The 13,945-nt window shown below is 40.3% G+C and overlaps 1 protein-coding gene across 1 annotated transcript; it reads right to left on the reverse strand.

The window, feature by feature from the left end:
• Positions 1–605: 605 nt before the first annotated feature.
• LOC121870481 (solute carrier family 22 member 15-like) lies at positions 606–12,439 on the reverse strand. The gene is made up of 6 exons (XM_042372315.1): positions 12,279–12,439; positions 7,725–7,945; positions 7,483–7,643; positions 5,189–5,376; positions 1,643–1,791; positions 606–1,250 (listed from the first exon to the last, which is right to left on the reverse strand). The coding sequence occupies exons 2-6, from the start codon at positions 7,814–7,816 to the stop codon at positions 1,163–1,165; spliced, it is 678 nt and encodes a 225-aa protein (XP_042228249.1). The 5' UTR covers positions 7,817–7,945; positions 12,279–12,439; the 3' UTR covers positions 606–1,162.
• Positions 12,440–13,945: the final 1,506 nt, after the last annotated feature.

Raw genomic sequence — 13,945 nt, forward strand, 5'->3', positions numbered from 1 at the left:
AGTTGACAAATTCCAAGGGTTAAACTATTATGGGTTTTTACCGATTTATAGAATTTGAAAATGTAAAAAAAATATGGTTATTAGACTTCTTCCATCGTCTGGTTGGCGGAGAGAATGAAGAAGAAATAATTTAAGGATTCGTAATACTTGTGGATGCATTTGTAAAGGTTTTTCCGTTAACAGGTTGGTAACGGTTCTAACAGTTTGTATGTTTAAATTTACGAAGCTTCTAGGTATAGCTAATAGTTCAAACGTACTAGTGAGTTTCTATATAAAACAATTCACTGAACCATAACTAAGTCAGAGCGATAACAGAAACCTAAACCGTAATCATATTATCACAAACAGAATTGAAAAAAGTTCTCTGTCATGAGGCCTATTTGTGAAGCTTTCAACAGGGGGGGGGGGGACAGGGTTAATTAAAAGGTATTCGGCACCTGTGTGGACACGAGCTCAAAATATAACACCTACACATTTCTGTGGGAATGGTATTAAAAACTTACGTAAAATGGTCTTTCTTTTTTACACTTGAATTTCATATACTTGTAAAATAGCCCTAAAAAAATATCTCGTGTAAGTTCCATGTAAATAAAAGCTAAGAATAATAAACAGTTTGATAGTTTTATGATGTAAATTGATGAGTTTAATCTCTTGTGACAATTAATTTCGCATCAGATGTAGTTAATTAGTCTTGTTTAGTGATACAGGCAGTGCCCAGAATACACAAGGTTCTATATATGATTCACGATGTTTTATAAAAATAGCTGTATAATGGATATAAAATATACTACCATAAACCTCATGTTAAAAAAAATCTTACAAATTCTTCTATATATTTTGTTTATATTTTATGAGCTCCAAATAAAATCTTGTATGGAAATGTTTACTACTAAGATGTGGATATTTAGTCACTTGTGATGAACTGTGACTGAGGTTATTCAGGTTATATTTGGGAAGGTCATAAATTATATAATATATATTGGTAGTATTGAAGTTTTAGGTTCAATATAGTGTTTTCTTGGAATTAAAAGATCAAATCCTTTCGTCAGAGCAAATACATCCCTGAAGTTCATATGAAAACAAAACCATCACCAGCAGAAGCGATCAACAGCGTCTGGTGATCTCCTTTTTGTCTGATCCTCCTGGGTGCTGGAGACGAGAGCTAGACGGAGGTGGTGGAGGGGTTGAGCCATGACTCCTCTCTCTGGTCTTCCTCTGATGCCGCCACGTCTCGGGGCCTCTCCCTCTTGCTGAGAGAGAGAGAGAGAGAGAGAGAGAGAGAGAGAGAGAGAGTTATAATTAAATCCCTTACCAAAATTCAAAATTCGTTATATATTTTTTTTAGGGGATCACGTTCTCCCATATATTGTTCTAAAAACTAAAGCAGAAATCTGATTGAGACCAACAGAGTTCAACTCCTTAAGTTCCAGACTTCTAACATAATATATATCTTTTCTCTCCTAATTAGTAACGTGGTCGCTTCCATTTACGGTAGAGTCTCATGTGAAGTTTTGACGTTCTGTTTTGGTCGCCATCTTTGTAGTTTAATTCAGTTAGATGCGTTTTCTTTTTACCCTAACTAGTTATGGGGAAACTATCCTATGTTCAATCCCCTTCCCTTCCAGCCATCCCGTGTGGTTACCTTAGAGCAGGACTTCGCCAGGCCTCCACGTCGTCCACGGTGTCAGGTAAGGTCTTGTCTTTGGTCTCAGGTAAAAGGCAGGTGAGTCCCCCGGCCACCAGACTCGCTAGGCCGAAGATGGTACTCGGGATGGCCCAGTGGTACAGCCCCTGGGGGAGAATGTTTTTGTCAATTGGTGTGCTTGAAGGACTGACATTTTAGATGGTCATGTGACGCCACCTTTAATGATGGGTTAGCTGAGTTGATTAAATTACCTATTTCAATATATTAATGAGCCCTGAAAAATACCTTAATATTGTCTTGATATTTTGGGCGAAAAAGACAGGGAACCAAAGAGGAAGAACTTATTATAAGATAAACTTTATTTAGATGAAAAATTAACTCATGAGTCAAGATATAATCCACATTAGTGTCTTATAAAAAAAAACATTATTAAAAGCTTCAACATAATTTCAAAGAACACTAAAGATCAACAAAGGTGAAATCATTACCTTGCTTACAATATCCCACACCAAGTTATCGCTACTTAACATGATAAGATACATGTATGAGGAGAACCAACAGTTACCTCTCGTGTTGTTTGTGACGTTATTGCTACAGTACACGACCATATAGTGTGTGTTAGTCTACGGGTCTCCTGGTTAAGTATTCGGTCAAGATGAGAGTTAGTTTGGTCCGCCTTAATTGATCTTTATTTATATTTAGCGAGTGAGTGATAATTTCAACACCTGAGTTTTTATACCTGTATTATACCTCATTTAAGAAACATATTAAACCTTAAACCTATAAAACTACCAGCTATAGGAGTCGTGTGTGTGTGTGTGTGTGTGTGTGTGTGTGTGTGTGTGTGTGTGTGTGTGTATTAGCTATAAGGGAAAGACCAAACAGCACGACACATGAGTTCATTTGTCTTCGATACAAAATTGTTACATAAAATCCAATACCCAGAGTTCACTTCACGTCCAAGCCACACTCGACCACGAAGAGAAAACGAGAAATAAAAATAAAAATAAATGGAAAAATCACAAGAAAAAATACATACAACATTTCACGAATTTCAGAATACATCGCTCACATTCTAAAGACTCCGGCTATTTCTTTTTTTTTCCTGAGAATTCTATCATGCATTTTATATGAATAATTTTGCATTCTTAAAAAGGATTTCCAGAATAATACTGTATTCATAATCGGATTTTTCCTCTGAGGTAAATCGGCCGCTCATCCAGAAACCTCAAACACACACACACACACACACACACACACACACACACACACGCACACACACACATACACAACCGACAGGGATTACAGTGTCTTATGGAGATGGGATAAATAACAACACGAGGCTGGGAGTCAAGCGCCCAGAAACTGAAACATTTCAGATGAACCTCTACTAATTCTCAGCTGTTTTCAGGCACATTAGGTGTTAATTATTGTCTAAAACTTTGAAATAAAGCTACGAACTAAATGCAAGAAAGTATACCCTTAGCTTTTACCTTTATACCTGGGAAACAATAATTATTTACCGTTACAATATTCCAGTGACATTTTAACAAGCTAAGCCTAGACTATATAAGTACACGTTTCTGTTATGGCTTCACGAGTTTCACTGTATTCACTTTTTAATATTAACATTCTCTCAGCTGTCAACACATTTAAGGAACCTAAACTTGAGGACGAGCAAAAGTTTACATTTCAATATCAAGATGACACATTCCTTGATATGCATTTGGTAGGTCATAATCTAAACAAAATGAACTTTCTCAATTTTTATATACAACTCGAAAAGAACTTCTTAGAGTGAGTTCTAACATGCATTTGTACTGTATGTGTTTTACTATATAGAATAAATTACATGTACAGTATATAAATATAATAAATGGATGTACCTCAGCAGTGAAAAATAGTACTTATGATTTTCTTCAATTAAAAAAAACGAATCATTGTTAAACTGACTGTTTTCTTCTCCATAAGAATATAACATCAATGCCTAATGCTAGACAACACTTTATGAATGCACCAAGGGCAAAACTGTATTTTTTAAAGAACAGGGAAAAAATAGTTTACCCTCCATAAATAAAAAAAAAACGTTCTCTAAAATAAATACCATTTGTACAGACACTGGAAAGGTGAGACTCTTGGTAACTCCAGTTTCATGCTGGTAAAGTTTTAGGTCATGACTACTGGCTGGCGAGACGAAGGACAACACGGAACATATCACAATTAGGATAAAAATAAACAATTTGAATTAAAGAGGAGACATAAGAAGGACGTATGACTGGTAAGCGAGATGAAATTGACGTTTGAAGACCACATAAACGATACAATTCCCAAAGCGAGTACAGTGATGGGTTTGGTCTGACGATTATTGACCATCTTCATATAGATATCTTAAGACGGTTTGGAGAAAGCAGAGGAGGAGGAGGTCAATAGTGTAAGGCAGGATACATAGGGAGTAACTGAGATCTTAATAACATGATACAAAGGAGGTGTTGAAGAGGGTAACGTGACCACCACTGACACCACCAGTACCACTGACACCACCAGCACCACTAACACCACTATCACCACCATCACCACTGACATCACTATAACCACCAGAGATCACTGTTTTAAGTTGTTCCAGGCACCAAGACCCCAAGCTCAGAGGAAAAAAATTACTCCCTGTGTATTGTGGACCTGAGGTGGTCACGTCTCGAGACGAGTTAAACTTCGAGGAGAGAGACAAGACAAGAACTCACCAAGGACTAGACAGGTTTAAGATGGATTGATTACAGATATCTTACTCTGTTCTAAAGCCGCTATAGTCAACCCCACTATAACGTCAAGTACCATAGAGAAACAGATGAAGAGCTCAATGCACAGGTGTAGAGGATTTGTCCAGAAAACGATATTTATACCTTTACATCCAAGCTCTCTGCCTAACCTACACTGTTAAGCACCATACGAAGGCCTTGGGAATTAGCTAAGACACGGATACAGTTACTATGTTTAGTGTCTTGAAGCTCATCTTAAATCTTACAATGTTGAGGTCATGATCTTCTAACCTCTCTGACACCCACTTACGTCATCTACGAGGATATTCAATGGTCCTAAAACTGTCCAGGTAAAGGAGTAATTTTTAGCATCGTTAATGAGTCTCGGCCCACCTGTTGACTCACCGTATGTGTCCCAGGTTATATCGGGATTATTATAATCTAACCTAAAATATTTCCTGAACTTTACTACTAAATGAAAGTGTGTATAATAATTTCCCTATTTTCCCCAAGATTAGTTTTTTGAGGGTAAGAGGTTAATTTAGTCATTTTCTTCACCTGTTACAATGATTTTAATATTTAACAATGTACATTATATCCCACCAGTCTTTAAGATAATGGTAGCTCTGAATATTAGTCTCCCTCTAGTGTATTCCTTGGGGGTCTAACCAACACCCAAACGCGAACCAAAACAAAACCTAACCTAACCTAACCTAACCTAACTTAACCCATCTCTCCTCCTTTCCTATTTTATACTCTCCCTCCCACCCTCCATCCCTCATTTACTCACTAGCATATCATTGATGAAGGGAGATATGATGGAACCTATCCTGCCGACCATTGAGGACACCCCTAAGCCCTGGGTCCTTAGACAGGTCGGGTAGAGTTCGCTGCTGTAGAGGTAGACGACCTGATAAGCGGAGGTGATGAAGAATTTGCCCACCATCACTATCGTCATAAACCACCATCTCTCGCGGTCTGGAAAATGACAAACAGAGATAAAGGTTCGATTAGGTTAGGTTGGGTTGGGTTGGGTTGGGTTGGGTTGGGTTGGGTTGGGTTGGGTTAGGTTGGGTTGGGTTGGGTTGGGTTGGGTTGGGTTGGGTTATGTACGTTACTGTATGTAAACAAAATATAAGTCGAGGTTCTAGAATGATAACAAACAAGGGGGTCGGTCTGCAACGTTCTTAAGTAAACACTAGAATGCAAACAAAACATAAACATCTATTAAGAGTATTCCTGAATGTGTGTACTAAGCATAAGCCTCACACTGTTCTTCTCTCGTGTACAGAATAAGAACAACATGATCAAAAGAGAATTGCTGTAAAACGAAGACAAAAAATCTCCAACTTCTGTGCTTTTGAAGAATAGGAACAAAAGCCATCACCAGAAAAGTGAAAAAAAAGACGAAAAAAGAAAAAAAAGTTGACTACAAGGGTCTAGAGTTTCCCCGTCGTCATGGAGACACAACTGACCATAAAATACAAAGGGGGAAAATACTGATCTATCGAGTTTTACCACACACACACACACACACACACACACACACACAAGGACGGACGGGCTTAGTACTATATCCATACTTTCTACTGTGAAGGCAATGAGAGGACAGATTCGAAAAACAGAACTAAATACAAAAAGGAAATAAAAAATAGCTAAGAAAACAGAGAAGTCGAGGCCGTAGATAATTCCAGGACACAAAGAGGAAGAAAAAGTGAAGTAATTGGGTAATTAATCTGATAGCCGACAAAGACAACGAAGAAAATTCTATTTGTGAAAGTTAAATGTTAATGTGGGAAAATTGTCATTTGAGAGAGTCGAGTTAGAGCTAATGAGAGCCAACTTGGGGAGAGTTAATATTACTGGTGGTAGTATGTCATTAAGGTACACAGAAGGAGGCTTAATGACTTCAAGGAAACTCTCAGTGATAGCGGATGTAAACTAATTAGGACGAGTTACCCGCCAGTAGATAATTTGCATTAGTTTCTATACACGTCTTAACTTGTTCTTGTAAACACTTTGTAACTAACTAATTGTAGCAATGCGTGTGTTTTAACCATAAACTAAATTAAACCCTTCGAGTCTGCTAAAATATACAAACATAAGAACATAAGAACATAAACATTTAAAATATAATATCTTTTACTGAAGAAACTCTCAATATATTAGCAAGAATAAAGTAGGTTATAGTAGGTTTAAGAGTAACTGCCATGAGGAGGCCTGACTTGGGGTTATAAAGCTCCTGAGAGATAAACTCAGTGGGATCAGGCTCCAAACATTACTTTCGGTCATTTATCTTATTTCTTTAACAATAACTCAGTAAATGTTGCAGTTATTAAATGGTAAACCGACTGAACCCCGTGAGTATGCCTTAACCCCTTGAGTATGACTTAACCCCTATGAATATAATGACTTAACCCCTTGAGAATGATGACTTAACCCCCATGAGTATGATGAAAAAAATAAAAAATGTTTCGCTTTAATTAAAATAAACCATTTAACTGTATTCTCACACTCTCACTTAAGGGGAATATCATGAGAATCTTTTAAGACTCTGGAGCGACACCATCCACGCATCAGACACTCGCTTAAAAGTTTACTCGTATTCTTACTTTCTCTCAACAACAACAAACGTACTGTATTTACAAAGTCTTATATTTATGAGTTACAAACACCTACTTACATCAAAAGCTTTCTTCGCCTCCATGCCCAAGAATTAAAAATATGTGCTTATAAATATTAAATGATGTTGTTTTGTCATTTAATTTTTTCCAGTCTCAGAAGGTGAACAACTTATATATGAGGTGTTTATAAAGTTGTCTTTGATGGCGGCAACATGAAACAGCCTTCACTAGTAAACATAAGTGACAATGAGTGTAAGAGCGACCCGCATCCCACCTCACGGTGAGTAAAAATAATTATAGCCAATGACTGGTGTGTATATAGACAGGCGGGAAGACACATACGGAATGGCATGATGACACGTATGGTAGAGGTGGACACATATGGTAAGGGGATGACAGGATACATAAAGAACTTTACACACCACGAATCCTGATAGTGTGAAGAACTCCATCGACTCACCGGCAGGCAGCAGCAGAAGCACGAGGATGGCCACCCCACAGAGGACGAAGAAGGTGACGAGAGGGATCTTCCTGCCGTACCTAGCCACGAAGGGGATGATGAGGGTGTAAGAGGGCAGCTCCATGAGGCCCCCCAGGAACATGTACAGGAAGGGATCCATGCTGCAGGGAAGGAGGTAAGTAAATGACCATCAGATGTTAGTATATGACACCTGAAGAAGACCCTCTGATCTCGGTACCTACTTGAAGTTGGCTGAGTTGAGGGAGATGCCGTAGTAGACTAAGGTGCAGGTAAGCCAGTTGAAATACATAATAAGGGAGATCCTCCTCAACATTGGGGTCCTCACGAATACCAGCAGCTGCCTAAACACTCTCCTGAGGGAGGCCAGACAGGAAGAGGACCTACCGCCCCCTGTTTCTTGTTGCTCCTGAACGTCCTGGCTACTGCTGTCTTTGTTCTCTGCCTGAAGGAGAAGATTCAAGATTAAACAGTAATAAGATCTATTTAGCTGTGTTAATTCAGCTCAATTCCCTCTTCTTTTAACCTGACTAAGAATGTTTTTCCCGCGTGAGGGAGTTTTAATTTTCAAGTGTGGCATAACGCAGATGATGACATATTCTCTGCTACTTTCCCTTTTTTATGTAAATACTTGTAGCATAAACTTCATTCTCTCCAGTTCTCACTCCACCACTCCTCCCTTTCACTTCATCCTCATTTTCTCTCTCCTTTTCCTTCATTTCTCTCACCTCTCCTTTCATTTTTTCTGTCATCTCTCTATTCATACCATTCTTTCCCTGCAGATGTCACACCTATCCGTCCTAAACCTTCAACCTCATTTCTTCTTCCCAGTTCCTCTCCCACATTATCTCTCTTTTCCTGCACCACGTCTATCTTTCTTTCCTATATCTGCACACCTCTTTCTTCTTCCCCCTGCACCTTTCCCCTGCATTGACTCTCTTCCCCTGCACCTTTCCCCTGCACAGTCTCTCTTCCCCTGCACCTTTCCCCTTCAACTTTCCCCTGCACCTCTCACTTCTCTCCGTCCCATCTCTCACAAGACTACTTCCTGGGGGACAGGGAAGGAGGCAGGGTACAAGGACCTCGTCGCCTGGCGGTATCGACTTCTGTTACTAGATAACTTCGTGGTGCAAAATATGAATTCTCAAAAACTCCTTCGTTAAATTTCTCCTACGATTAGATTCTTAACACATTTTGGACACCATTCTATTTCGATATTTTTCTTTTGTCGTATCCTAAAGTGAGCCAACTAGATGGGTTCTCATTTCATCCATTTTTGAGAGAAATTTATACTTCAAGACTGGCAATATGATAAAGGAGAAAAACCCAACTGTGGCAGGATTTTAATGTACATAATTTATCTTCATCCAAACACACACACGCTTATGATTACTCTTATTACTAACACTTTGAGTACAATAAAATACACCCAATGAGTACAGTTTTAAAGACAGAGAACTAATTTGACAGGGAGATGTGTGGGTGGACTGGGGGTTAGTGGTGGTGAACATCTTCTGTCACTTTAAGCGGGGCGGGTCGGTTGCATTTTCAGTCTCTATGGAAGCTGGGTATACATGTTTCATAATTAATCTAATTATATCTTACGTTGATGTAATATAATCTAAAGATATAAGCACCAGATGCCTCCAGCCTTCATTGTATTATTCTTAAATTAAACTTACTTTGCATAACAGGATATTTAAATTAAACATGAAAGTTCTCGCAGAGGTTTCTTACCCGCCAGACAACAGGAGGCGAGAGGATGTGGGAGACGCTCATTAGTCTTGTATGTGTGTGTGTGTGTGTGTGTGTGCGTGTGTGGCAACTCGTTCATAGATGGTGTCGTAGTAACTCGTTCATTGCATGGCGTCGAGCATCACTGTATCTCTCTCACTGTCATGTTGTGTTATGGGAAGGTCAACATTTGCCCAATCCTGGACCGTTCCCAGCGTGGACGGGATTAGCATTTTGTCGCCTGGTCAGCAGTTGGTGGTTCACACGGGCGCTATTCTCTGGGTTTCCTAGAACCTTACTGGTCGATGTGAAGGTCAACTTGGCCACAACTTCAGCAGATGTTACGGTTTACCATTGATTTCGCAGGTGTTAAGCACTGTTTATCACTGTTTATAACTGTTCATCACTGTTCAACGCTGTTTCAACTCCTTTCTTAAGTGGTGAAATTGTCACTTTTGGCGGAAATTTAATGGATGGGAGAAGCAAAATGAATACACCTTGTTTGTAAAGAGTAAAGGCGAATACCATTAATTGATGTAATTTGTCATATAAAAAGCGCAATAAAAAGCGAATTAATTGCTATATTAATGCCAACAATAATCAAGTTAATAAAACCAATTAATAAGCGAGTGAAGTCTTCTAGTACTGATAGGAAGCCAGCAACACTTTCCATTGCCCTACTAATTAATCACAGCAAAAGCCCTACAACATGTACCTGGTGTTACTCAGTGGCTCCAGCTCTCGGTAGTGACGGGATTATTTTGAATTTATCACAAACATATAAACTGGAACACGACTTTGACGTTTGAAGTGTAACGTTATTTAATCCCAATATAAAGAGCTTCACAGAGAAACGTTGTGTTGTAGAGTAATGTTTGAGGGAGTAAAGGACTCGTGTGTTTGATCAGTAACTTGGGGAAAATAAAAATTGGCAAGTTTGATAAAGATCGTCCTGACAGTCCAATAACATACACGGTTACCTCTCTGGGAAGTCGACACATGACACTTAATACAAAATAACAACTATTGATTTAAGGTCAAACGACTGTGAGAAGATTAATTAATATAGGAAAATGAATTAGTAATTTTTTTGAGGGTTTCGTTGTATGATGAAGGAATAGAAAACGACAGACACATGAAACCCGAGACTTAATTTGACAGAATAAAGTGAATCTCGAGGCTGTGTTACGAGACAGGGAATTAAAGGTGATGCCTCAGGTGGCCGTGTCAAGGTATAGTGGTCATTACCTCTACTATACTATATACTGTACTCCATTACCGCATTAAGGCAAGAATGTCTATGTTTACAGAGTTATGGGGAATAGGTGAGATATAAATAACTCTCTCTCTCTCTCCTTTTATCCATCTTTCAAAAAAAAAAAAAAAATGAATCATCGAAAAAATGTCCGAATTTCAAATGGATTGTTACATTGTCTACACTGTGTTACCTAGTAGTGAAGATATAAGTGAGTACATCTTCCATCCATTGTCCAGTACATGTAATCTGAGTGTTACGGTACTCAAAAGGAAAATGTACAGTACTGTTTATAGACTGTAATTGTACAATAAAATGCTGTACACCATCCTACACACCCCTCCATACTCCTTAGCTGTACAAAGAAATACTAATATAACGTAAGGACTTTAGTTTTCAATAATATGTTTCACCATTAGACATACTGTATAACTTGACCTCACTTCAAGTTTGCTTTTAAGGAAACTCTCCAGAGCTCGTCTACAGATTTAACTTACTAAGAGACTTTAGTAAATATATACATCTGTTATACATCACTTGAATCTTCCTCTTTGCTCTCCTGCATCTGTTAACATGCATGATATATCTCTGAGATGGAAGTTTACCAGTGCAGCTGTGACAGAAAATAAGCCTTGTGTCGTAAGAAATCACATCCTCACAGTAAAATAAACTCGTCGACTCTTCTACATACAACATCACATAACCTTATACCAGAGACACGAACCCTGGCTCTTCAGGAATAGTGGAAGCCAAGGAACCATAAGCAATTATTTCCATGACATAAAACCTCCAGTACACATTATCACGATAAGGATACGAACCCATGTACCTCAGGACTGTTAGAAACCACAGCACTTCAGTAATTAAATTCATAACGTAATATAGCTTTTTGTGTATCTAGCAGCCACTACATAATGTAAGGAGACGTGTTTGACTGTTGAGGTGGGAGTGACAGAGAGGCAGCAGGTGTCCCACAGATGTGAGAATAATACAGGGGTGGTAGGAGCAGAGCCTTATATAGCACCAGGTCACGAGAAAGTGTAGGAGACAGGTGGTGTGAGACAGGTGGTGTGAGACAGGTGGTGGGAGACAGGTGGTGTGAGACAGGTGGTGGGAGACAGGTGGTGGGAGACAGGTGATGGGAGACAGGTGATGGGAGACAGGTGGTGGGAGACAGGTCACAGGTCACAGGTCACAGATTTTGGTAATATTCCTAAGTTACACCAAAATCGGGCCAGGTGTCCGGGGTAAACATGCACACTCTACTCAAAATTTTACCTGAATATTACTCTACTAATTAGATTTCAGGGCACGTCAACCTTAATATGTAATCAATCCGTCATCCTATGTTGCAGGAGAGAGAGAGAGAGAGAGAGAGAGAGAGAGAGAGAGAGAGAGAGAGAGACACACGGTGGTCATTGATTTGATAATACGACTCACAAACAGAACAGAGATAAGCATGAGTCTTAGAGAAAAGTAGACAACGCCACTCACAAGCGGAGAAAAGAGAAAGAACTTGATTTATAAAGATATACCATGAAGAACATAACTCGCAAAGAGAAGGCAGCGTAGATCACGTCTCATAAAGGGAAGAACACAACTCAAAAGCTAGAATATTGGAGAACACGACTCACAAAACCTAGAACACTGGGTAACACGACTCACAAAATCTATAACACTGGAGAACACGACTCACAAAATCTACAAAACTGGGGAACACGACTCACAAAACCTAGAACACTGGCGAACACAATTCATAAAAACTAGAACACTGGAGAACACAACTCACAAATCTTAGATCCTAGAAATGATGGAAAGGTTCAGAAGCTTAGTGGTTAACTCAGCGGGGTCCGGTTTATAAGCTGGAGTGACAGTAAGGGACCTGACGTGGTGTAGTAATTCCGTCACAGATGGTGTTATGAGGGGGCCTCACGTGGTGTAGTAATTCCTTCACAGATGGTGCTATGAGGGTCCTCACGTGGTGTAGTAATTCCCTCACAGATGGTGTGATGAGGGACTTGACGTGGTGTAGTAATTCCCTCACAGATGGTGTTATGAGGGACATGTGGTGTAGTAATTCCCTCACAGATGGTGTTATATGAGTGAGGTTTGGTCCCAGGCCTTCCTATCGTAGACGGATTAACACATCGCTGGTTATCACGGGCCGTTATCACTGGGTACCTGGGACCTCACTGTGTGAAGGTTAACTTGGGTACGACTGTTACTATGGAGTTGTTCTTACTTTTACTTTTATCCTCTTCGCCGCTGATCGGCTTGTTAGCCGCTTGGGCGATCGGTCACGACTCTTTTCCTTTATATTCTTCACCAAAAGGTCGGCTCGCTAGCCGCCCGGGCGATCGGTCACGTCTCTGTCACGCACTGTTGGCAAATACTGGGCATGCACCGGCTCCTGAATGTACCTGAACCCGCTCCAGTGTTGGTCAAGTCTTCTCTTGAAAGAGCTCACACTCGGTGCCGTCACAACACTCTGGTAGATTGTTCCAAGAGTTTACAACCCTCACTCCGAAAAAGTTTGCCCTCACGGTTTTCCGGACTTGCGGCTTCTTCAATCTTGAGCTGTGACCCCTTGTGGGGCGAGCGTCCGCCAGCTCCAAGTAAGGACACTCAACTGAGTAGTGCCCCCTGAGATGCTTATAAACCTCAACTAGGTCCCCCCTTGCCCGTCTGTAGTATAAGCTAGGCAAGTTCAGGCGCTCCAATCTCTCAGGGTAGCTGAGATGCCGAAGTGCAGGCACCAGTTTGGTGGCCCTCCTTTGAACATTTTCAACCAACTGACAGTCCCTAGCATATCTCGGGGACCAGATGGGGTGACAGTACTCCAGATGGGGAAGCACTTCACTCCTGAAGATCGTCACGAGGGACGGACCGTCTAGATATCTGAACGACCTTCTTATAAGACCCAATAATTTATTTGCCTGATTTACCTTCTTCTCACAATGGCCCGAGAACTTCAGCTCATTGTCAACATACACACCTAGGTCCTTCTCACACACAGTCTCAACTAGTACATTTTCTTCATCCTGTTGGGACATATGGTACGCCTCCTTACCGTTGGTACGCCCCAGGTGCATCCTCTTACACTTCGTGACATTGAATCTCAGCAGCCATTCCTTCGACCATTCCTGGAGCCCACAGAGGTCCTTCTGCAGCTCTTCACAGTCCGCTTGGTTCTTAATTTCCCGAAATAACTTGGCGTCATCGGCAAACATTTGTATGGAGGAGTGTACAACGTCAGGCATATCATTTATGAAACAAACAAACAACAGCGGGCCCAATACACTACCCTGCGGTACCCCACTTGTTACAGGTACAGATGACGATTTCGTGCCATTAATCACCACACATTGCTTGCGGTCATGTAGAAAGTCTTCTATCCACGCTAGGACATTTCCCCGAATTCCGTACCCTTCCAGTTTGATTTTCAGCCTTTCGTGG

The sequence above is a fragment of the Homarus americanus genome, unplaced genomic scaffold (assembly GCF_018991925.1).
Source record: "Homarus americanus isolate GMGI-L3 unplaced genomic scaffold, GMGI_Hamer_2.0 scaffold24171, whole genome shotgun sequence".
Classification (NCBI taxonomy): Eukaryota; Metazoa; Arthropoda; class Malacostraca; order Decapoda; family Nephropidae; genus Homarus; species Homarus americanus.